The sequence below is a fragment of the Eretmochelys imbricata genome, chromosome 5 (genome assembly GCF_965152235.1).
Source record: "Eretmochelys imbricata isolate rEreImb1 chromosome 5, rEreImb1.hap1, whole genome shotgun sequence".
Classification (NCBI taxonomy): domain Eukaryota; kingdom Metazoa; phylum Chordata; order Testudines; family Cheloniidae; genus Eretmochelys; species Eretmochelys imbricata.
In genome coordinates, this window is record NC_135576.1 from 121,571,305 (window position 1) to 121,597,525 (window position 26,221).

The 26,221-nt window shown below is 47.0% G+C and overlaps 1 protein-coding gene across 1 annotated transcript in view; it reads right to left on the bottom strand.

Moving 5' to 3' along the window:
• The window catches only part of LOC144265411 (paralemmin-1-like), a 123,645-nt gene that overhangs the window by 8,596 nt on the left and 88,828 nt on the right, over positions 1-26,221 (bottom strand). The window contains exons 4-5 of the mRNA XM_077818052.1: positions 13,379-13,493; positions 12,213-12,234 (exon numbers count right to left, since the gene is read on the bottom strand). Of these exons, the coding sequence (XP_077674178.1) occupies positions 12,213-12,234; positions 13,379-13,493 (137 nt within the window). The remainder of the gene's footprint in view (positions 1-12,212; positions 12,235-13,378; positions 13,494-26,221) is intronic.

Here is a 26,221-nt window from a genome sequence, read left to right on the forward strand (position 1 = left end):
TGTGTCTGTGCTAGGAAAGTCAGGACCCATTATCCATGACATGGTGGTAAAAAGGCCGGAGCCTGGTCTACACTAGAGTCTCCACCACTGCTACTATCAGTAAAGCTGCACAAGTGGTGAATTCTAATCCTGGGCGAGTATTATGGATTTGACAGCCTGGAAGTCTTCCTCCATCTCTTGGCTGAGGCACCTTAATTGAGTGAGGAAACTTCCATTGCCACTGCTCATGCTGTATCCACTGTGGGTGTAAATGGAGGACAGTATTACCTAACGCTGCCAATCCAGTGTCTGTCACCACTACAGAACCCATATTCCTCATGGAAACACATAGATGTGATTTGTACCAAGTGCCTTTGAAAGCAAGGGCTGGGTTTGGGAAATATTCTTTATTTCACACCTCAGTGGGCAAGCGTAAACCTCAGGAACTGGACTTTTTTGTTTTAAATGCATAGCACCTTCTGAAAGCTTTTTTGTTTTGCTGCAATAAGGCCTGAGAGAAACAATTATTTAAGACACAGCTCACTGAGCAATGGACAGTAACAGCTGCTCTCTCTTTTACAAGGTTTCTTGCCTTTGGTGAGACACGGGTACAGTTCCTCTGTGCGGTTATTCTGGGAATCTGCATCAGCACGTTTCTGAAATCTGTTTGCCACACGCAGAACTGCTGGCTCTTTCCACGTGCCAGGACATGAAGCAGTTTGGTCTGGAAGCAATGGAAATCCAATAAATAGTTGTTCAACCAGACTATGGAGGGTCTGGTTGGAACAGAAAACTGGGTACCAGGACATCTGCGTTGCATTTCCTTCTCTGACAGTAACTCTCTCTCGGGCCTTGGGCGAGTCACTTCATTTCTTTGCTCTGCTTTCCCCATCTTTAAAAAGGGAACAATAATTACCCTAATGATAGGGTGCTATGAAGGTGAGCTAGGTTAAAATGTTTATATTATATGGAAGGGATATTAAACACTGTGTGTCAGGGCTTAAGCCAAGCTCTAACTCCCAAAGACAAGGATGAGACCTAATGTGGCAGGCAGATTATCCACATCTGCTACTCTGGGGTTCTTACTCCTTCCTCCGAAGTAGGTGGTGCTGGCCACCATCTGAGATAGACCATAGGAATTGCCCGTGTGGATGGAACCCATGTTCCTAAAACAAACTGAAGATGAAAAGAATGATGTTGTTATAGAATTGCTGCCACCTTACTGTCTGACCTTGGTCACATCCCTCAACCTCTCTCTACCTAGCATTTTACTCAGCATCTTTACAATGGACACAATTGACCTACTTCACAGGGGTGTTCTGAGGTTTAGTTAATGTTTGTTCAGATAAAAGGTGCTACGGTGCATAAGTGGAAAAATATGAATCCATTTGTTTCTTTAACTGGATTTGGATATTTTGCTTTCTCCTTTTGGTATGTTATGACTCTTTAAAACATTCTTAAAATTGGTGCCCTGGCATCGTGGGTTCCTTAAAACAGATTAAATTTTAGGATTATGGCATTTTCCACGCCATCAACCAAATGAATGCTTAGGAAAACATATAGGGCCACATTTCCAAAGAGCTCAGGGCAGATTTTCAAGGGCTCAGTACCCAGAAATAGGTCTAGGCTTGCAAACGAGCTCAGCACTCATGAAGGCACGTAAATTAGGCTAGAGTTACAAAAATGCAGCTCCTATGGATATACCTGTGACTAGATGTTCACATTAGGACCTCACCCAACACCATGAGCGCTTTTGAAAATCTGGCTGCTTATTTTGGTGCCTAAATGCGAGCAGAGCTCTTCTGAAAATTCTGGCCCTGGGGCCCAAAGTCCGTTCACAGTTATACCCGTGCAACCCTCTAGAATTCCATGGAGTAGAACTGGCACACATAGATACATCGAGAGCAACTCCATGCAGCTAGACTGGATAGACACATATGTAATGGAGATCAGAATCTGGTCCACAGGGTGTATATTTATGTCCAGATTCCAAAAGGATTAAAAAATCAAGTTTGGCTGAAAGGCCTGGATTTCATTAAGCTTTGGTTTGGGGCTATAGCTGAGTGACCAATGTTACTGTAAATGTGGCATTCAGACATTTTAATGGGAATGGAGCCAATAAAAAGATTAATAAAAAAAAATTCTACAGCTGAAAAGTAATAAACAGGAGGGATGAGCTAAAGATAACAAAAATCCACACTCTGCTCTTTTGAAGATCTCTGTGGCATCTTGCCAATTTGGTTTTAGACCTCTGCCTGTGAACAGGGCAGAGGGAACAGTAATGGAGTCTGCTCTAGCTTTTCCAAGCATCTCTATGTGAGGAACACGGTATGAGTCGGGTTTACAGGACTGTCGTTTGGCCAGACAAACTCGGATTCATGTTTAATCCACCCACAGGCTTGTGCCTATGGGCAGGTCTACACTAGAAGCGCTATACTGGTGCACCTGCTTCACTGTAGCACGCCGGGTGAAGATGCTCTATGCCGAAGACAGAGCGTGCGCCTGTCGGCATAATCAACTCCACGGGAGGCAGAAGCTGTGTCGGCTGGAGAGTGTCTTCCACTGACATAGCGCTGGAGTGGACAGCACTTAGGTCGCTGTAACTTGCGTCGCTCAGGAGGGTGTCTTTTTCACACCCCTGAGCGAAGTAAGTTAGATCGACTTAAGCGACAGTGTAGACATGCCTTAAATCTATTACATTTTTGCAGGCCATGTTCATTCTTAATCAAACTCTTCTGAAGCCAATGGAATTACGCCAGCAATGAATTTGGCCCAGTGTGTTTCCTTGTCTCTTCATACTTCACGTCCGGTCTAGTAGCATCTTCTCAATCATTCCGTTTATTAACGGTAACTTGCAAAACCCATAGCGTCACTGCCATTGTGCTTACTGTTCTATTGGTTAAGACAACGGCCTGCAATGAGCTTAGTAAAAACATGTACGGCCAAGAGATACTAGGGTCAAGCTCATCCCTGATGTAACTCCAGTTCAAGGAGTCACACCAGATGTGAATATGGTTTATACTTAGTAATTGCTCTCTGTAATCCTAGCCTAACGGAGAGTGATGGAATCACAGTATCCATACAGCCCAGCACTATACTGTGTCGTCGATGTCCAGTGCAGTTTTGTGCAGGGATAGCTGATGTATTTTGTAGCACATCTCATGACATGTTTAAATGAAAGGCTTGTCAGCTCTTTGTCTGTGATGTGCCACCAGAGCACTGATATGCTGCAAACTGGCTGTAGTGTGAGGAGGTAAGAGTCAGCATGTGACAGGCCTGCTGTCCCCAGCCTAGTCATTGCCATTCTGCTTCCTCTCACTAGGGGATCTGAAGCAGTCAGTCAAAGTGCAGTTACGCTGTGGAAAGTGACCACATGGGAGCGATGTTTATTTGCTTCATTGACGTAGAGTTCAAAAATGGTCATTTAGAAATAAAAAGATGACTTTTTCCATCTTCCAATTCAACCTGGCTTCTCTCTGATCCATGAATCATTTTTATATAGTCACTTTTCTGACATCTGAATAAAAAGGAAGATGCTCAACAGCCAGTGTCTCAGATGGAAAAAACATGAGCACAGAGCAATTTATTCTCTGGTTTATGGACTCTGCGGCATGGGTCACTTGTCTGGATCCTCTGGGCATATCTCACTTAATCAAGGTCCTGCCAGTTCATGGGCCTCGAGCACTGGAGCACCTCAGCCCCTCTTTTTGTGGCCTGTGGCACACAATAGTTGGGTCTCTTCAGGGCTGAAATACTTGTGTCTGATTTCGGGAGGGCCTAGTGTGGGTGTTGGTGGCCTGTGCTGTACAGGAGATCAGACTAGATGATCTGCTGGTCCCTTCTGGCACTAAACTCTATGACTCCAAGTCCTTCAGGGAGTGTCAGCAATTGACATGAGGGTCATGAGTGCTAGACGGTGCACTCAGATCTTTGCTTTACAGGTTATTCCTTCATTGTCCATCACAGGTTTCCTTGCACCGTCCTCTGAGGGATCTGGGAGCGGTTACGGTCAGAGAGATGGTTGGTCTGCAGCTGTTCAGCTCTTCCTATTTCCTCTGAAAGGTGTTTAAAAATTTACATAACGAGTCAGCTCCCTATTGGCTACAAACCCATTTCTTCCTACTGAGATCAGCTATAGTTTATGCTTACCAACTTGTCTCCAGTTCAGACGGCAGAAAGAAAAAAGATTATTAATTTTTGCCAAACACTGATCTTTGTCAAACAATGCCCCCCAATCATCCATGTGGTGGGCTTGCAACATGTACTTTCTCTGGGAGAGCAGAACACAAGAGACTTAACGGTTCATTCAGGATATCATGTATAGGAAGACCTGGTCCTCGCCCTGAAGAATTTATAATCTAATGACAAGTAACAGGTGAAGGGCAGTGGTAGAACACAAGCGAAGCGGTTACGATGATGGTAGGCACACATCTCATCAGCTGTATTTTTGCTCTGATTATCTATTTATATTATAAAAGCTTAGTTTGAGTTTGCATTGGATTTGGAAGTTCCTGTCAAAACTCTGCGAAATCCTGCTTCTTGCAAACCTGTGAGGAAAGTTAGCCTCAAGATGCAGATAAACTTTAATGAGAGGAGACGGCGCTTTCAGATCCTCGAGAAGCGCCACTAGCGGGGGTGCTATGATAATGCTGGAAAATACCATGGCCACCATTTTATAACTGGGGTTGCCTACACTGAGACACTTAGGATCAGTTTTACAAAGGCATTTAGGCACATAAAGGTGCAGATAGACACTTTTGTAAATACGATTTGGTACCTAAGTGCCTAACTCCCATTGAAATCAAGCAGAGCTGGGTGCCTAACTCACTTCGGTGCCTTTGAAAACTATCAGCACCTTTGTGCCTAAATACCTTTGACTGTCTGGCCCCAAAATATAAGTCGCCATTTTTTCAAAGGTGCTGAACACTTGCAACTGCCATTGACTTCGGTACCAAAAAGCAGAAGACCACGTCCCCTGGTATATAGGTGCCCACCTATGGATGCAGGTGATTAACGGTAAGAACCCATGTTAGAAATGTCTGGCCTAAGTGTCTGGTTGTGGCTGGCCCTGCACAGGTACGTGTGGAGGATGGGTGGAGTGAGAAAGGGTGCAGAGGGCCCTGCCCCAGCTTGCACAGTGCCTGTCACAATCAGCAGCATTCACCCTAGGAACAGAACATTTGCCTTGCTAGATTGGTCTCTATTCTGGTGTCCCTCCTCCGGCAGTGGCAATTCCAGATGCTTCAGAGCAAGGCCAAACAAAAACAATTGTATAATAAAGTCTTCTAACTGGCAAAGATGTATTCTGCCCTGCAGGTAGAATTCCTTTCGGACACCTGTAGGCAAGATGAAGCCTGACATATGTTAGGATGGCCTCAGGAATGTCTGATCTGGCTCTTACTCTTACAAAAAATCCTCTCACCACTGACAGCCTATAAATGTTTCCAATAACACAGCATTTAAAGAGGAGGTTACTGATGTAACCTGCATCAGTGAAGGGAGGCCCTTTGATTTAGTTCAGCTGGCAGTCTTCCCCAATGCCTATATTAATTCTTCCTGCTGGACAAAGGCAGGCTAAAGTTCCTTCTCTATCCCTGCAGCAAAACTTAGATAACTTCTCTGACTAAAATAGATGGCACCTCTCCCATGGTATTTTTGGTTGAGGAGATCTGAGTGTTTCACTCCTATCTGCCTCATCAATAAGGACCACGTGAACCAACAAGCACTGCCAGGAATACTGGCAGCAGAGTGCACGTTACCACCCATTGTGTAAAAGAAGAAATTACCACTCTTCTCCAGCTGAAATTTACAAGAACTCCTTACTTCAATCCATTCCTCCCCACCAAAAAAAGGCAGCCTTGTGATCTCTTCTGACTCCGAGGGCTTGCCCCACAATCTAGGTTTGGTTGCATTTAAAAATAGGTGGGAAAACCTCCAAATATGTCGATAATACTATTTAAAGACCCATGGTTTGAGTATCCTGTTCTATGTTGAACCTACTCAGAGGCCTTAGAGTGGAGACAGATGGTCTTGACTGACAACTCCCTCCTGTCTGGAATTTCAACCTATCATCTTGCCCATGCCCAGGCTATATAAAAAACACTACTGCCAAAATCACGCCCCTCTGCAGAGGCCAGATCATCCTCTGCCTTAGGGCAGCTTTATACTGCTCCAGCGGTGCAAGGTTGCTTTCAGTACAGTAGATCAAGCCCCTGGATGATCTGCCCTGCTTGAGGTGTTTCCCTGCTGAGCTTTGATAGCAGCTTTTACACCTCTCTTCCCATCTCTGCAACTGGAACAAGGGGCATGGCTGGGAGGAAGACGTGGCCACGCTGCCCTATATACTCTGGTAAAACCTGGGTGCAGTCGGGGACCTTTGAGGCTGTTGGCTCAGTGAACAGGAGCCTCAGGATGGGAGGGGTTCTACAGAGGAGCATCTGGCCCAAAATAGCTCTGTTAGGTCCCTCTCCTCCTTTCTGTCAAGCTCAACTTCTAGGCTTTACACAGCTCAAGTCCTGCCTACATAGAATCATAGAATCATAGAATCTCTGCCATCAATTCCCACTAGTCTTCCTCTTCCTGCTGCCTATGCTTCCTCCTTTGCCTGATGCTGCAAAGACTTGCTCCTGAGCTTACCTCTGTGGACTGTGAGTAATCACACTGAGCTCAATGGGACTACTCCCATGAGTAAAGTTAGACAAGGGCATAAGCCCTTCTACAACTGGAGCCTAAACGTCCCTTCTATACTCCCCCGGCCCCCCCACCCCACCACTCCCGGTCTTCTCATCTTTCCTCCACGCTATCCCGTATGCTGGAAATGCATAGGATGACCTCTTTCTCCTGACTTACATCCTTCCTTAAAAACACGCTTCTTCCGCAGCCTTTGGGTGTAATTTAGCACCTAGGGGCAAGAATGGTGCCTTCATCTGTTTATGTATAGCATATAGTACAGTGATTTATAATTCACAGACTTTAAGGCATGATGGACTATTAGACTATTAGATCACGTCCCCCTCTATTCAACATTGGTGAGGCCTCATCTGGAGTACTGTGTCCAGTTCTGGGCCCCACACTACAAGAAGGATGTGGATAAATTGGAAAGAGTCCAGCGAAGGGCAACAAAAATGATTAGGGGTCCGGAACACATGACTTATGAGGAGAGGCTGAGGGAACTGGGATTGTTTAGTCTGCGGAAGAGAAGAATGAGGGGGGATTTGATAGCTGCTTTCAACTACCTGAGAGGTGGTTCCAGAGAGGATGGTTCTAGACTATTCTCAGTGGTGGAAGAGGACAGGACAAGGAGTAATGGTCTCAAGTTGCAGTGGGGGAGGTTTAGGTTGGATATTAGGAAAAACTTTTTCACTAGGAGGGTGGTGAAACACTGGAATGTGTTGCCTAGGGAGGTGGTGGAATCTCCTTCCTTAGAAGTTTTTAAGGTCAGGCTTGACAAAGCCCTGGCTGAGATGATTTAGCTGGGATTGGTCCTGCTTTTGAGCAGGGGGTTGGACTAGATGACCTCCTGAGGTCCCTTCCAACCCTGATATTCTATGAGTCTATGATCATCCACTCTGCCTGCGTAGCACAGGCCTTAATGCTATAATACAGCCCAATAACATGTGTTTTGCTCAAAACATCTCTTCCAGAATGTCTTCAAATGAAGATGTCAAGAGATGGAGAATCCATCCAGCAATGGTGCCCAGTGAAGAAGAATAATAAAAAATACTAATGGAGGATACTGGTCTGCTTGGGTATTTTATAGAGCATGGGGATGGATGGGCTGGTTAGGTTAAAGTCAGAACGGAGCAACACAGACTAGCTTTTTTATTATTATTAGTTTACATACTATTGAATCAGAAGCAAAAGAACCAAACTACTACAAGAAAAACTACTCACACTGCTAGTGTTTCTTTTCCAGCTGGGGAAGCTCGTTAGAAAACCTGGTTGCCAAGCAAGTCCAGAGACGCTTCGGCTGAAGGCTGGAAGTATTTGGTTGAGGTATGGAGTAGGTTCTTAAGACAGTCTGGTTAGGAATGGAGAAACTGACCTGAAGTACTTACTCATGTTAATTAGGGCCTGATCCTGAGTTAGGCACCACTGAAAAGTGAAATAACGTGTTCATTTGGGAACAGCACAGTAGTATAAGCCTTGATGCAAAGCCCACTGATGTCAGTGGGAGTTTTCCCATTTACTTCAGTAGTCTCTGGATCAGTCCCCTACACGCATTACACCGTAACTCCGAACACAGCCTCAGTGCTCTAATGCAGTGGTTTTCAACCTGGTGTCCACAGACTATATCTAAGGGGTCTGCGAAAGGTTGTCATTACCATAGAACAGGAGTGTTCAACCTCTGGCCTGTGGACCCCTGGGGGTCTACAGACTATCTAAGATTTCCAAAGGGGTCTGCACCTCCATTTGAAATGTTTTAGGGGTCTGCAAATGAAAATCCCACTGTCCTAATGTGTTAGGACCGTTCCATGCCATCCTCATCTATGGCTGAAGACCAAGAAACTGGGATGTGATTTAGCCAATAGTTGGAGGCCTTAACATTAATCTCAGTGCCCTACATCTGTAAGGGGACTGTTGTCCCCTTACTAACATTCAGTGGGGGTGTTTTGGTTGGCTAGCTCCGACTACTAAAAGAAAAGCGAAGGGGCAATGGGAAATCAGGACCCTGAGACTGACAGTCCCCAGGAACAGTGGGGAGAGGCCAATGCTCCAGGTCAGCCTGATTGACAGGGCAGGTAGGCTAATCAGGGAGTCAGGAGGCCAGGGTGGAGGGTCCCATCCTCTGTGTGAGCTGGAATTGCCGGGGTCAGACAGAGTGGGGCCGAGCTAAGGAGAAAGCAGGGGCCCAAGGTGAGCTGGGGAGCAGAGATGTGCCAGCCACGGGGACCAGAAAAGCAGCCCAGGGAGCAGGTCAGTGCTGGGAGCAGAACTGCAGCAATCAGATCCAGAGGGGCCAGAGAAGCAGCCCAGGGGGCTGGAGGCAGAGCAGCAGCAGCCGCCGTGCTGAGGCAGAGTGGAGGAGCTGGAGCTGAGGCTTGTGCAGTCCGGAGCTGGGTGTGGTGAGCAGCTGGGGAGAGTGAGGGGGACCCTGGGCAGCGGGCCCAGCGCAGGAAGATGCCCCCAAGAGGCTCTGCAGGCCAGACTTGGAGGGGGATCGTAACCCCGACGGGGCGGGGGCAACGCTGGGAAGAAGGGCCCTGCCATCTAGAGGTCAGGGTGCGTGACCACTGTCAGAGCAAGTGTCCAACCCGCAGCATCCCTGCAGCACAGCCAGGGCCTGGGCAGGAGCCTGGGTCTTGTGAGGAACAGGCTGAACTGCCCTGACGTTCCAGAGACGCTGGTGGTGATGTCCCTGTGCCGGGTTACAGGTTTTCCTTTAACCTTTCCCATTTTTTTCCTTTATTTTAAAAAACTGATTGCTGTTTAATAAATTGTATTTGCCTTGAAATGTATGTAATGATCAGTGGGTCAGGGAAGCATCCAGTGCAGAGAGAGCACCCCGGGGTGGGGACACCTTAGCCCCTGCCCTAAGTGACCACGACACGACTGGGGGGTCGAGCCCCCCAGGAATCCTGGGCCCCGCCTTGCTGCGGTTATCGGGACTCTGCCAAACAGGAGAGTGGAAGGGGAGCCCTCGAGATCAGGCAGGCCTCTGGGTAAAGGGAGTGGAAGCGAGGACTCAGATCCTTCGCTAGCCCACTTCACCGGGGTAGCGTATAAGCCAGGAAAGTTCCCCACAATAGTGGGACCATTCCCCCACTTACACATCCTACCAATTCAGTGATGAATAGCAAGAACCAGTCTTTGGAGTGCAAGTTACTGCAGATAAATGATGGAATAAAAAAAACATGCATTATCCACCATTGGTGTTTAGTTCATAAGGGGCTGTCTGGCTAGGTGTGAATTTATAAAGCTTTCAGCTAACTCACAAACCTAAATGAAAAGTTCAGGATTCAGGCACATCATGTGCATTTGGGACATTGAATCCATAAACTAATTATTATGGTAGACACATCCATCAAAGCAATCTTTTCTATTTGTGAGATTTATCACACAGAGAATAAACTTACTCTGGGAAGTAATCTAAATGTAATCAACACAAGTTATTAATCTAAATTAAGAGTAATCATCATTTTATTGAACTGCTTATGAACACTGTGAGAGCACACCACACAAGGGGGAGGGTCTCTACGGTATGTGAAAGGAATTTGCAGCATTGGGTAGCATATGGCAGAGAGGTCAAAGATATGAATATTGTATGATGCCCTGTTGGCTGCATAAGCTATTGCAGGCTTTCATTTCCCTCATATAGAGCGTGTTGGAAATTTTCTGACGGAATGCTTTTCTATCAGAAAATGATTATTTGTGGAAACATTCCATGGGACTAGGTCTATTACAATTAAACCTTTGATGGAAACCAGGTTCCAGGAAACCAGGAAACGGAGCAGGGCATGGACGGTCTGGCCAAGTGGTCAGAGCTGGAGTCAGAGGCAGAGTCAGGAACCGAACAGGGTTGGAGGGGACTGGAGCAGAGCAGGTGCAAGGCTGGGAACAAGGCAGGCATAGGAGAGATCACAGCCCCTGGCCTTAAGAGCAGGTCTGGTGATGCCCAAACCACCTGAGTGACTGAAAGGCAATCAGGGTGTTCAGCTGCAGGACAGCAACCTGGCCCCAGGCTCAGCTGCGGGCCCCGATTCCTGACACCAGGCACTTGACAGAAACTCGCCTCGTTTCCTGTCAGCTTGCCTGCCCGCCCACCTGCCTCCCCCAAGCTCTCCTACTCCTCAGCAGCCCAGGCTCCAGGCAGATTGCCAGCTAGGCTGCCATGGAGGCAGGCAGGGCTTCCCAGCTCCTGGGTTCTGCACCAGCCTGACTTCAGCAGGCAGCCAGGGTCCCCCAAGGAGCTGGGCAACGGGGAGCCCCCGGAGCATGCCGAAAAATTCCATGGAGGGTCTCCTGACACAGAACGTACCAGTCTCTCTGACCAATTTGTCCCAATTCAGGATGAACATTTTCAAAAACTCTGAAGCTTTTCACAGGAGGGAGATTGCTTTCCAGCCAGCCCCACAGGCACACACTTCGTGACCTGGACAGGAGAGGCGGAAGCACCCTAAAAAGGGTGGTGGTGGTGAGGGGGGCAGAGGTGCATGAACCATCTTCTCCCCAATGCCACCTCTTCTCTCCAAGGCCCTGCCCCCAGCTCACTCCCCTCTACGCCCTCCCCCTGTCATTTGTCCTTACAGCCAGTAAAATGTGGGAGGGCCATGGCCCCCGACCCACCCCTGTTTTGCTGCTCCTGGATCTGGAACTTCACAAGCCTCATGGATTCTTTAGAGGCCTAGCCTCTTGCTCACAGCAAGCATGAGTTAATAGATAGGCCCGTATGTGAATTACATAGGGCTCGGTGACATTTTTGTTACACGTTGTCTGAAGGTTTATGTGATCTAGCTCCAAATAGCCACTGGGATCAGGGTCTTCTTGATGAAACGTGTTTGTGCGTCAGCTAAGGTTATTTCCAGTCAATGAAATGGTCAAGGATGATGCAGGAGGCAGATGGAAAAGCAATTCTGGGGTGATATTTGAATGGCAAAGTGAAAGGCACATTACACATAGAAAACGTGTAGTGGAGAAAGCGTGGCAGGGAACACTGACCGCATTGGGCTTGGATGGAACAGGGTGCAGAGGAAAAGCTTCTCATATCTACATCAGCACCAATGAAACCCAATCCAGCCCACTTCAGCAGGGCCTGCATAAACCCCACTGCCCTAATTACAACTAGACAGACACACTTCAGGTGGTTTCTTTTGCACACTTTTTAACATCTTAGAATTAGGATCACATATAGTTTGTGTGTTCCTCTGTAAGAAACATCATTCTTGAGTCTGTGCTACCAAAAAATAAAGGTTCTACGGAAAAACACTCTGGAAACAATGGACATAAAGATCAGCCGCTATATTTAAAGTTAACGGAGTTTCTCTGGGTTACGCTGATGTCCCAGAGGAGAATTTGTTTTCCCATAAGGTTTTAAGCAAATGTATCGCAAAGCATAGTGTACAGCAGTCATGCCATTTGTGTGGGTGCCACAGTAATACCAAAGCGAACCCCCCCAACCACATCTCACAAATCATAAAAACAATAATCCCCACCCTGTATCACTTAGCAACAAATTGTTACTACGCATCACCAGTTAAAACTGTAGATATAAGTAATGGTGCAGAGGCACTTACCACCATCCTGGTGTGAGAAGCTCTGTAAAGACACAAATATGGGGATCAGTTAAGCCTTCATGTGATGTGAAGCCTCCAAGTTTTTCCTCTAGAATTATCTTGTGTTTGCTGTCTGCCTCTTTGAGGCTTATAAAGTGGGAGAGAACTACTGAGCTCTAAGGCTATATGTCTACACACTAATATCAGCAGCGGCTAGGGAATGCATAACTACACACTGCAGTGAAAAGCAGACTGTGCGTAGCAATATGTGAAAGACTCGAGCAAGGGGGAAGCAGTGGGGAAAAGACTCAGCCTTTCCCAGCTGCCTCTCGCCCTGCCAGAGCCTTTCCCCCACCATCGCAGTCTTTCCCTGCAGTGGGGAAGAGCTCCACCCCCGGGACACCACGCTGCTAAAACCAGCAGTGTAAACAAGGAGCTATGGCTTGGGTGAATAGAGAGTTGTGCAGAGTATGTACTCACATATGTACCCACACCCTGCAGGTGTGACTTTCCTCACCTATGCCATGTGTTGCCAGCTACACTGCTATTCACACCAATGTGGGGGGGGGCACCTGTGTACATAGTCTACACACTGCCAACAGAAGTGTGAAGAGCAATGTACCTTGAGCTGGGCGGTGAGAGGAGAGGGATACTTAGTGTCATTGACATGACAATACCTGTTGGTCAAGCAATGTTCAAGAGTGTGGAATGTGGTCTGGATCCTCAGCTGGAGGATACCATAATGGAGCGAGCCCAATGAAGGGAAGAATACACACCCAGCTGCTATAGGAGAGATTGTCTATGTACAGGTACACTTCTGGACTGGCTGAGGGGGACACTTTTTATTATCTGGCTGCTGTCTCCTTAAGAGTGGCTGCAGGATTCCTGTACTTTCACTCCAGTGAAATGGAGAGCTCCCCACCTCTCCCCGAACTTCAACGGCACATCCTAAAAAAGCCGATGAAGTCCAGCACTCTTTGCAAAGGCAGGTGAGTAGCAAAATAACCCGCCCTAGATAGGTGGGTTTGAAAGCTCTGGAATTTGTTTGATCTTGCTCAGTCCACATCTTATTAGACTCTCCACAGCTATTCTCCCACCGTGCAAAGGCACATAACACTGCAAAAGCTGCTTTCAATCAGTATTACACCATGGCTTCACTCTCTTTGAGACTGAATCTTTTTTTGTACCTTTTGAAAGTCCTCAAAGGATTTCTCTGTCTCCTTTAGTTTCTCCAAGATGATTTGCTCTTTGGCAGATATCTGGGATTCTTCACTTTCTAGCTTCTCTATTTCTTGTTCCAGCCTGGAAGACATGGAAAAACCATCCATCATTTATTGCAGTGGCATACTAGATATCTGAAGGCAGCATCAACCTGGGAAGTGAGCATTGGCTTCCTAGCTGCAAAGGAATTAATCAGGATCTTAAATAGGTCAGGAGACAATGGGAGAATTTCAAAATCTTGTTCAAAAATGGTTTCTTGGCATAGTAGGAGGTTAGAGGGAAGACAGGGCTTAGAGCGTTTGTGGTATAGAAAGGTCTACGTCAAAAAGATGGGAATTTTGGATATGATCGACTTGTCTCAGAACATTTGTCTGTTAATTTAACACCCCCCCCCCTCCTTCTCCATTTTGGAAATCTCAGTGAGGCAGGTATATAAACATGCAATAATACTTGGAGGAATAAATATCTCCAAATCCTTCCACACCATAAAGGACGGAACTGGAAACAGCTGCTGGAGGCTGGCAGGGCACCAGCCCCATTGATACGATTTCCTGAGCTTGTGTGGTGCTTGTTTCCAGCAGACAGGGCCTTCACTTGGGTAGGATTCTCAGTTTAAACTTTCTATCTTTCCTATTGTCTTTGGATGATAATGGGGGCAGAACCCTATCAGCCTGCAGGTAATACATACCATGACCTGCCTAGAAAAGCCCTGGAGAGTTTAGAGATGCTAAATACCCATAGTGCTCATTGATTTCATTGGGAGTTGTGGGCACTCAGCACTCTTCAAAGTAGGGCAAGAATGATTTTATATTATAGCTATATAGGGCCAGATCCCCCACTGGTGTAAGTCAGCCTCACTCCATTGACTTCAGTGGTTTACACCAATGAAGGATCTAGTTCACAATTTTTCTGGACATACCCTAACTTACATACAACATTATCACTATTTCTGCACCATCCATAAAAAAATTAATTGCCATATTGAATGTTTGATTTGAGCAAAAGCCGAAGTCTCAAAACAGGGATGTCTGAAGTTCAGAAAGCCCACTGACTTCAGCGAGAACTATGGCTGTTCAGCACCTCTTATGGATGTAGGAGTCTCACATGAGGCACCCAAACATGAAAATTTGGCCTCTATTTCTTTTCTCGCAGGGCTACAAGACAGACATTATGGCGGAGAATGCGTTACATAGGAGAGTCAGCCCGTCACTGACCAGAGCACTCTTTAGAACACTCCTAACTCAACAAATACACTGGAAATGGACATCAGCAGAACCAGAGTACTAGTCACAAGATGGCTAGCTCCTGTCCCGTCTTTTCCCTTGGCAATGCTCAGTTACCCAGGCATGTTTATACCTCAAAGATGAAGATATATGAATTCCCTTTACCTTGTGGCCTGATGAATTTACACTGCGGAGATGGGTGCACACATATTCATTTTTTTGCGAAGTCAGTCGTTTGCAGCATTCAGTATTACAGAGTCTGTAATGATGTTTGCTGCTAGCCAAATGATTTCAGGTGGCCCGGTAGGTAGGGAAAAAGAAAGTGCATCTGACAAAGCCAGAAAATTGCAGAGGGAGAATTAACTCCTTTCCCCTTTTAAACAAACCAGAACTAGTCAATCTATTATCCCACTGAAGTCAATGGAATAAGATGTTACTCAAGTATGAGTAAGGGTATCTAAATCTGGTCCATAATAATGGAGGGTGGTGTTAAATGCATCATTTCCTGGATACCAGCTCAGATTTCTGGAGAAGAGGTTTGTCATGGTTGATTCAAGCCAGAAGAGAAAGTTTGTTTCAACCACAAAAAAAGCTCTCAGCTTTTGCTTTGATTTTCTTTTATGGCTTAGTGGGCTGTTTGCTGTCTCAGTTTTACTCCGTGATGTCTTTCCCTCCCCCTCCTTCCATTCTCTCCCAAAGTCCCTGCTGCTTTCATGCCAGACTGCCTGCCTGCTGCCCCAGTTAAAAGAACAGTCAGGCCGATGCAACAGTAGATCAACCTCTTTCTGCACATATTGCTCTCGGCTTTCTTTAACCCCTTCTTTGATTCTCTTAAGAAGCAGTAAGAGCCACAAGGGGGAAAAAAGAAACTAGGGGAAGCTATCAGGGTAGATCAGGGAGATGAAGGGACGTGGATTTTTAGTCTGACGCTAAATAAGTATGCTTGTAACAGCTGCCACCAGTGTAAAATGGCATAACCCCATTAAAGGCAATGGAGATATGCTGATTTGCACCAGCTGAGGATCTAGCCCTAAAATGGGTACTCTGAAGAGCTGGTCCACTCTTGAAAAAAATCTGTCTGGTCAGCTGAAATGCTGGGCTTCCTGTCCCTGCTCTTCCTCACTATGAACTATCTGAGCAGTGCTGGACGTTCCTGGAATGTCCAGGTAAGATGTACCCCATGTGCTGCCGAACGGAGCAGACGCATTCAGGGCAGTGACAACGTGTCACGTTCCTTGCAGTACCCAAGACGGTGAGGCACCTCGCTACCACCGGCCCTTAGCATGAAGAAGTCTAGCCTGTACCTGCCATAGGCAACACGAGCACTTCCCTCCAGGCTTCCACAGGCCTCATTCTCTGACGGGTTAGCGATAGGCTTACTCCAACCCCGAGTCCTCCGAGCATCCCCAATAGTGTCCAGCCCCATCTCCGCTGAGCACTTACAGCATTACCGAACCTGCTGTTCCCAAAGGAACAGTACAGCACAGCTTACTAGTTACACCCAGGAACACAGCTTCTGCGTAACACTCGGCACTTAGGTCGGTTTATAGTGAAAACAAGATGAAGTTTATTTAACGAAGAACAGAGATTCATATGGTTGCAAACGGGTATATGGGAAACAAAGGGTACACATAAAACAAAGTCACAGCACACATTCTAGAGCAGGGGTGGGCAAACTTTTTGGCCTGAGGGTCATATCTGGGTGGGGAAATTGTATGCAGGGCCATGAATGTAGGGCTGGGGCAGGGGGTTGGGGTGTGGGAGGGAGTGTAGGGTGTGTGTGGGGGGGTGCGGTGTGCAGGAAGGGGCTCATGGCAAGGGGTTGGGGTGCAGGAAGGGTGCAGCAGAGGGCTCAGGGCAGGGGCTGGGGTGCAAGAGGGTGCGGAGTGCAGGAGGGGGCTCAGGGCAGGGGGTTGGGGTGCAGGCTCGAGCGCCTCTGGGGTGGAAGTGGCGCGCAGCAGGGCTAAGGCAGGGAGCCTGCCCTGGCCCTGCACCACTCCTGAAAGTGGCCAGTATGTGCAGCAGTGGCTCCTAAGGGTGGGGTGGGGCAGGGAGTGCCGCCACGTGCTGCCCTCGACTGTGGGTACCACCCCTGAAGCTCCCATTGGCCACGGTTCCCCATTCCCAGCCAATAGGAGCTGGAGGGGGCGGTGCCTGCAGGCGAGGGCAGCGCACAGAGCCCTCTGTCCCCCCTCCCCGAGAGGCTGTAGGAACATGGTGCCGGCCACTTCCGGGAGTGGCACAGGGCCATGGCAGGCAGGGAGTCTGCTTTAGCCCCACTGCGCCAGGCAATCCTGCAGGCTGGATTGAAAGCCCTGACAGGCCCGCAGGCTGTAGTTTGCCTTCCCCTGTTCTAGAGCCTAAACTTAGCTAACAAGGTGCCCTTTTCTCTAATAAGGTACCAGCCACCCCAAAATCCTTCTCACCATGTTTTTCAACCAGGAGAGCTGAGACCCTTCTTTTGTGAGGCCAAGACAGCTCACAGCCTGCCTCCCCTGATGAGGGATAACTGGGGGGGGGGTTCATCTGCACCCCAGATATAGTTCCAAAAGTTCATTGTCTCTACTGCCTAAGAGGATAACCTCTGCTGGATTTGTTTTTCCCTGCAGCGCCCACAACCTATTGATCAGCATTTTGCTCAGGTGGTGAATGGGCATCTATTGTGAACTATACAATAGTCACTTTGCATACACAACCAGCCAGAGAGGGAGAAGCATCTCTTCCTGCCTACCTGCCAAGAATATGTGGCTCACTTTTTGGTGACCTGCCTTAACTCCCAGACCAAGAGAACATAATTTTTAGTATATACACACACACAGAGAACTCCTCACCTATTTTCCATGCACACGTCCAACAATGAGTATGACCATCAGTGCAACTAGTATGTAGATCCTAGACCCGGGGAACCCTGTAACCCTTGTGCATCCCTGGGCCCTCTGTCAGTTGATACAAAGAGGTTACTGAATCATGCTATTGAGGGACAACAGCAGCACACAGGTGATCTACCATGTGTGAAGGCCCATGTTAAGTTTCCAGTTTTGTCTGAAATAGTGTTACCTCATTATTTGCGGCATTCTCTATGCTTACTAGAGCGACGTTATGTTACCGAGTTATCTAAGGCAATTAAAAAGATGAAGGGAAATGGGAGAACACGTGTATTTATTTGTAATGTGTGCTTCACTGTATTATGCAGGTGTCGCATACGTTATGAGAAAGCAGTCATTCTGCTACAGAGGACTGCATTCTCTTGCTTAAGCTGCATTTTTAGCTGGTGAAGTATTCTTGAAGAGCCAGTAGCGAAAGGGATAAAGTGTGGGACAAGCCTTGCTTTGCGGTCTGTATTTCTGTGCTAATTCCAAGGCTTTGGAAATGGTGTGCGTGCGCGTGTGTGTGGTCTGTATTCTTTTTTACTTCATGATACAATGAACACATGCAAACCTGAGTTTAACACCACACACTTACATACCATCTGTGATCTAACTAGAATTACCACAAACTAGAGTACACACACCCCTTTTATACCTCCTGAATAAATAGGTCTTCACTATCATTTGACACCTGGGAAGGAGACCCTGATAATTTCCTGTTCTTGGTTTCTTTGTAGATTTCAGGCTGGAATTTCAAAGATGACTACACCTGTAACGCCAGCCAAGTAAGCAACAACACAGCTTGGAATTCTGCAGGGAATACCCGAGTGGGAAAAGGGATAAAGGGATAGGATAAAGGCAGTATGAAAAACTGACTGGTTAATGTTATTGCCCCTTGGCCTGAGCAGTTTGCCAATATTTGGGGCCTTGCCAGGTTGTTTCCATTAGGAGAAGTCCTATTCCCCTGAACACAGTATGAATCAAACCGGAGGCAGTTTCCTTGTTCAGAAATGTAAGTCAGCTTTTCAAATAAGTACTGTTACCAAGAGAAGCTCTGCCTCCCGGGGCCATTGCTTCTCTTGTTGTCTCCTTGCTATTCGTTTCCTTCCAAACACAGATACAGACTATGCAGCGCACCCAGTCAATGCCCCAGCTCCTGCAACTGCAGTCAGTCTTCAGGAAAACCCCTAGGGCCTCATGGCTTAGCTTCTACTCAGGACTGCCATGATAGTCCAGGCCTTGAAGCATAGAATGTCAGGGTTGGAAGGGACCTCAGGAGGTCATCTAGTCCAACCCCCTACTCAAAGCAGGACCAGCCCCAATTAAGTCATCCCAGCCAGGGCTTTGTCAAGCCTGACCTTACAAACCTCTAAGGAAGGAGATTCCACCACCTCCCCAGGTAACCCATTCCAGTGCTTCACCACCCTCCTAGTGAAAAAGTTTTTCCTAATATCCAACCTAAATCTCCCCCACCACAACTTGAGACCCTTACTCCTTGTTCTGTTATCTGCTACCGCTGAGAACAGTCTAGATCCATCCTCTTTGGAACCCCCTTTCAAGTAGTTGAAAGCAGCTATCAAATCCCCCCCTTGTTCTTCTCTTCTGCAGACTAAATAATCCCAGTTCCCTCAGCCTCTCCTCATAAGTCATGTATTTCAGCCCCCTAATTATTTTTCTTGCCCTCCACTGGACTCTTTCCAATTTTTCCACATCCTTCTTTAGTGTGGGGCCCAAAACTGGACACAGTACTCCATCAATGCCAAATAGAGGGGAATGAGGCCTCACCAATGCCAAGTAGAGGGCAATGCTCCTACTTATACAGCCTGAAATGTCGTTAGCCTTCTTGGCAACAAGGGCACACTGTTGACTCATATCCAGCTTCTCATCCACTGTAACCCCTAGGTCCTTTTCTGCAGAACTGTTGCCCAGCCACTTGGTCCCCAGCCTGTAGCAGTGCATGGGATTCTTCCGTCCTAAGTGCAGGACTCTGCACTTGTCCTTGTTGAACCTCATCAGATTTCTTTTGGCCCAATCCTCCAATTTGTCTGGGCCCCTCTGTATTCTATCCCTACCCTCCAGCATATCTACCACTCCTTCCAGTTTAGCATCATCTGCAAACTTGCTGAGGGTGCAATCCACCCCATCCTCCGGATCATTAATGAAGATATTGAACAAAAGCGGCCCCAGGACTGACCCTTGGGGCACTCCGCTTGATACCGGCTGCCAACTAGATGTAGAGCCATTGATCACTACCCAGTAAGCCCAATGATCCAGCTGGCTTTCTATCCACATGGCTTCTAGGGTTTCAGCTATTTTGCCCCTGCACCCCATATTCTTTGCAGTGATATTAGGATATGATTAGGACATAATTATGATGTATTTTATGCAAGATAAGTCATGGGAGGGGTCACTGGAAAAGTTATGATTTGCTGAATATGATTATCCTATTTATGTGCATATATCATTTTTGTATCTGACGTTATGAATATTGACTATGTATCTGTATTTTAAATGTAGTTACACCTGGGTAATGCCCACTAGACAAGAAGCTTTCAGTCTAGATAGTGGGTGGGGAAGGGCCTATTCAGGGCAATGAGCCATTAGGAAAAAACAGTAGGCCTTAGGAGAAGCTTATCCCCCATCTGGTGATCTTTCCTGTGAATGCTCCAAACAGCCTGTAAGTAATGGCTGCTATGAATCTACAAGGACATGTGATCAGACCACATCTCTGGACTCCATCTTGGGATGTCAGTATTTTTGCACAGGCTGGTCTAGGAACCAAGCTTTGGAACAAAGGGTTCCCGCCCTAGGAAAAAGCTATATAAGGCAAGGAGTGACATCATCTGGGGATCTTCACTCCCCACACAAAAAGACTCCTGGAAACACCTGAGAAACAATGACTGAACTGGAGGAAGTGCTGGACCCAGGCTGAAGGGATTTCTGGGCTGTGTATAAAAGACCTGGGGATTCCAAGCTGTAAAGTATGTGCAGCTTGCCCCTTAAGAATTTGCAGCCTCCTTGTATCATCTCTTAGATGGGGTGAGAATCTGTAATTCATATCCAATTTAGTATATTAAGCTTAGTGGCATTTTTTGTTTATTTGCTAGGTAATCTGCTTTGATCTGTTTGCTATCACTTAAAATCTATCTTTTGTAGTTAATAAACTGGTTTTGGCCTTATCTAAACCAGTGAGTTGGAGTGAAGTGTATGGGAATCATAGCTCACGAGGCAAAGGCTGTTGCATATTCTTCTCTACCTTGAGGGAGGCTTGCTTGTATGTGCATGCCCGTAGCCATAACAAATGTCCACACCTAGCATGGTCACAAACTGTGCTATAAAATTATGCGATAGCCTAGTTACTGCCCTGGTCTAACATGGTTTGAGAAGAATTGTCTAGGTAACAGTTGGACTGGGAACAACTGTATTAAATTAAGAACTCTATCTCCCCCTGAAAGAGAAGAACTCGAGCCCCATCCCCGAACAAGGAAAGAGACGAGACCCTTCTACACAGATACCCTGTCTCTTAGGCAGCATTTTCCTGCTTACGAGCCCCTCTTAGGTACCTCACATCCCTGGCTGAGGGAGGAAAGACTCCCCAGCTGAGGATCCTCTCTCTCTCACAGGCAGGTTTATGAAATAATCCCTTTCCACATAAACTTTGTCTTATACTCCATGCTCCAGCTACACCCTCTCAGTCCAAGATTCCTCTTCACTTCCCTCCACAAAAATGGATCTCCCCATCTCCATCTCAGCTGGCAGCCCAGGGACCTTCTCCCCCCCCCAATTGGCTCTTTAGCCCCCCTTTGTTCTCCTCAGGGTTAGCCCATTCCCCTATCTTCATTCTTTGGGAGGACTATAGGCCTGCTGCCCCACAATCCACAGGTAAAGTCTTGAAGGGCAACAGAACTCAGATCATAATGGACCTTGCTAGCAAACACACTGCTAAGGGAAATCCTGCATGTAGAAAATCATACCTCGTGTGGGTGAGGCTGATGGCTGGAAAGGCACAGCAGGAGGGGAGGTAGCCAGCCAATGCTCCCTACGTGGACATTGGGAGGAGAAAGACTCTCTCAGCTCCTTAGACTCCAAGGAGGTCATGGAGAAGGGGGCAGACTCATCTGAGGTATGTGAACAGAAGTAAAGAGAGAGTCTAGGCGTGGGGGTAGAGGAGAACAGCCAAGGATGGTGGGGAACAGAAAGGGACATCTGCATACACACGTATGGGGGGCCTGTCTCCCAGCCACCCAGAGGATGAAGCCTCAGACTGTGGGTCTCCTCCAACCTGAAACATGGGATCACCATCTCTCTGCTGCCCTCACCAAAAAGGAGGGGCCCTGCAGCTCTGGCTTTCCCTCTTTCCCCTGCCAGGAGACAGAAATTATCTAATGAAGGGAGTCTCTTCTCGTCTGCACCCCGTCCCAACCGCAACACATGTACGCACCGTGAATGCAGGTCTGAGCAGAATTCAGTGTGGCTGATGTAGGATGGGTCTGCCACATGCTGTTCTGCAGTGAGGATGCACAGATCCATGAGCAGCAGAACTGCTTCAGTTTCTAAAAAAGAAAAGGAGTACTTGTGGCACCTTAGAGACTAACCAATTTATTTGAGCATGAGCTTTCATGAGCTACAGCTCACTTCATCGGAGCTGTAGCTCACGAAAGCTCATGCTCAAATAAATTGGTTAGTCTCTAAGGTGCCACAAGTACTCCTTTTCTTTTTGCGAATACAGACTAACACGGCTGTTACTCTGAAACCTGTCAGTTTCTAAAATATAGCCGTCTCGAGCCTGGTTAGTTAACTTCAGTAGTGTAAATTGGTCCTAGAGAGACTGATGCCTGGGAAAAGTCTTGCGTATTTTGTTTTGAAGATATCATGGTTTCAGTGCTATAAATAGAGACATTAACAGCAAGAAGATTAAACTTTTAAGAAAGAATGATCCGGTCTCTTTTGTCCATGCCAGCTATGCATAAACCCGAGACCGCTCTGTGGAGCGATCATATCATTTCTGCAAGGAAGGTAGCAATGCAATGGCAATTATGAACTCTTATTTATGTATGTACGTACGTACAACACCAGAGGAAAAACCACTCAGCAGCAGCAGCAATGAGGAAAGGTCTGCTTGGCCAGAACTTCAGGATTCAAGACACAAGGATCCAGAACATGAGTGGGGAAAACAGAAAAGGCTTTATAAGCAAGAAAATAACTTGCAGGGGAAAGGAATGATGAGGGTAAATGTGGAACAGTAAGCTGTGCACTGACATGTCACCTCTACTAACTTAGTTCCACATTCATCTCTAGCCACCATCTTGGCCAAACACACCAGGGACCTGTAGAGCTAAAAGAATGAGATGCTAGAGCTTGAGCTAAAGAGGCAGGCTGTCAAGCTGAGAACTGTAACAGACCCAAAGCCCCTGGGGCAGAGGATGCAGTTCTCACTTACTTCAGTGCTTCTCCAAGGGGTGAATTTATCTACTGTTAGCTCAGTGACCATCCTTGGTTCTAGCCCCAACTGGGCTTTGGACCACCTCACAGAAGCAGACCACGTGGAGGAGTCTGTTTTATTCTATGCAGGTTCTTGTACCGTTCTGGCAGAGCTGAGCTTCGAATCCTTTTGTCATAACCACAAAACCACCCATCTGCTCTAAGAGAATGTGCTAGTCCCATAGCAGGGGTTAACACCAGAGCCACACAGCTGGAAACCAAGAATCTGAAACTGCTGGACCATTTATCTATGTTCCATGTCTATTAATAGTGCCTTCTCTTCAGTGACCTCAGACAGACCAGGAGAGGCACATGGATTTGGGGCAGTCACTTATAAGTAGAACCCCCATTTTTTGGGAATATGAATTAAAACAAAAAACTTACCCCATGCTGGGGACTTTGGCAGCTCCTGTCCCTTGGGCTGGGACGCCAGGCATTGTAAACTGGTGCAAGCAGTTGCAGGGCCACTCAGGGTTGGCCGAGCTGCCCCTCCATCATCATGACAGAATGGCAGCATGGCCAAAATGGAGTGAGTAGCGCTGCAACCTGGCACATTGGGTCACATCACCTTTCACTCAGGTTTGGCCCAGCTGCCCCTTTGTCATGATGGGGCAGAGGGGCAGCTCAGCCAACCCTAGGTGGCCCTGCAACCCCATGCACCAGGTCACAATACCTGGAGCAGGAAGCCAGGCCTACCCTTGCAGGTCAGGAGCCACAGCTGCAAGGTGAGTGCTGGATGGATTGCTTTGCAATTTCCCTCCCCAGGGGGCTGCAGCTGACCCCCACAGAATCTCCCCTCCCATCCCCTGAGGGGGGACAGAACCTAACCCCTGCTCATGGAGAACATGAAATTCCTGAAGATAAAATAGAAAAATTATAAAACTTAAAAACAATTCCATGGGGCTCTACTTATTAGAACACAGACATGGTTTAGCTCAGTGGTTCTCTAACTTTTGTACTGGTGACCCCTTTCACACAGCAAGCCTCTGAGTGCAACCCCCCTTATAAATGAAAAACATTTTAATATATTTAACACCATTATAAATCCTGGAGGCAAAGCAGGGTTTGGGGTGGAGGCTGACAGCTCATGACTCCCCATGTAATAACCTCAAGACCCCCGAGGGCTCCCAACCCCCAGTTTGAGAACCCCTGGTTTAACTTCTACACTAGTTAGTTTCCCCAGCAAACCTTGTCAGTTGTGCCAAAACCATCAGAATCCTTTGTAGAGATCAGTACAGTTCATCAAACAGTCAATAAAAAGGGAGGAAGCTTCTTGATTCCGTACTGAGCTTGAATTTATGCACTAGAGTTGAGCAGTGCAATGCTTCTTAGCTTAGCCTTCAACCCCTCTGCAAAAGTACCTCCTTTTGAATCTCTCCTCCTTAAGGAACTTGACACTGTCAGTTTGGATGAGCTATTACCAGCAGGAGAGTGAGTTTGTGTGTGTATGGGGGTGGGTTTTTGGAGGGGGGTGAGGGAGTGAGAGAACCTGGATTTGTGCAGGAAATGGCCTAACTTGATTATCATGCACATTGTGTAAAGAGTTGTCACTTTGGATGGGCTATCACCAGCAGGAGAGTGAATTTGGGGGGGGTGGAGGGTGAGAAAACCTGGATTTGTGCTGGAAGTGGCCTAACCTGATGATCACTTTAGATAAGCTATTACCAGCAGGACAGTGGGGTGGGAGGAGGTATTGTTTCATATTCTCTGTGTATATATAAAGTCTGCTGCAGTTTCCACGGTATGTATCTGATGAAGTGAGCTGTAGCTCACGAAAGCTCATGCTCAAATAAATTGGTTAGTCTCTAAGGTGCCACAAGTCCTCCTCTTCTTTGTGCACCTTATACTTTCCAAAAGGGTGTTGTTTACTGAGCAAAGCTGCTAATCAAGAGCTGCAAACTTAATTAGCACTTGGAGAAGGGAATAAAACCTCCAGGAGAATACTTATCACCAATCAGTACTTGCAAATTAGATACAGGCACAACACTGGACAAGTAGCTGTGGGAGCATGTTTGTGAGGTTTCCTAAATGCATAGGGGAAGTACCTGTCTCCAATGACCAAGCAAAAGATGGTGTCTGGTCTTCGTTAAATACGAATTTGTAGGGGACGGGGGAAATCTAGATTAAAACCCATTATCATTAATTAGCAATCATGCATGCTTGTAAAGCATTGGATGAAGTGTGAAGAATATTTGTTTTGAGTCAGTTGGTAAAATGCTTCCTGCTCAGGAAATGGAGGGTTTTGTGGTGAGCTAATGCAAGAGCTTTGACCTGGAACTGCAGAAGTTAGAGATGGATAAAAGCAATATATAATCAAGTCCCTCTCCTTGCCAAGGCAAGAGGATCTGTATGCTAACTTTGTCTAGTGTTTTGTCCAGTCTAAAACCTTAAATTTCCCAGGCCATGGGACTTCCACCATTTCCGAGGGAGACTAGTCCATCATCTGGCAGTGCTTCCTTACACTCAGCCTGAATTGACTCTTTCTTAATGTCATTTCCTTCTCCTAGTTTTAACTCCTTGGCTCACTCTAGACCACCCTTGTATCGTTCCTTCCTGGTGTTTATTCCCTTCAGATATATGGAGCCTGTTACCAGGTCTCCTCTCTTCAGAGTTCCCCTCACACTGTATGTACATAGGGCTAGATTCTGCCACTTGGGTTCCAGTGGAATAATGCCTGACTTCGGGCTAGAGTGTAGGCAGTTTTCAGAGTAACAGCCGTGTTCGTCTGTATTCGCAAAAAGAAAAGGAGTACTTGTGGCACCTTAGAGACTAACCAATTTATTTGAGCATGAGCTTTCGTGAGCTACAGCTCACTTCATCGGATGCATACCGTGGAAACTGCAGCAGACTTTATATATACACAGAGAATATGAAACAATACCTCCTCCCACCCCACTGTCCTGCTGGTAATAGCTTATCTAAAGTAATCATCAGGTTAGGCCATTTCCAGCACAAATCCAGGTTTTCTCAGTGTAGGCAGTGTTTCTTGTAGCCCTGTCGGTCCCAGGATGCTAGAGAGACAAGGCGGGTGAGGTGATATCTTTTACTGGGCCAACTTCGCTGGTGAGAAAGACGTGCTTTCAAGCTTACACAGAGCGAGCTCTTCTTTAGGTCTGGGCTAGATGGTAAGCTTACAGACTGCCCTGAGTCAGGTTGTGTGTGCATAACTGCACGGACTCAGGAACACAGCAGACAATTAATTGCAACTCATGGTTCCTCCCCTGCTGCCCCTTCTTCT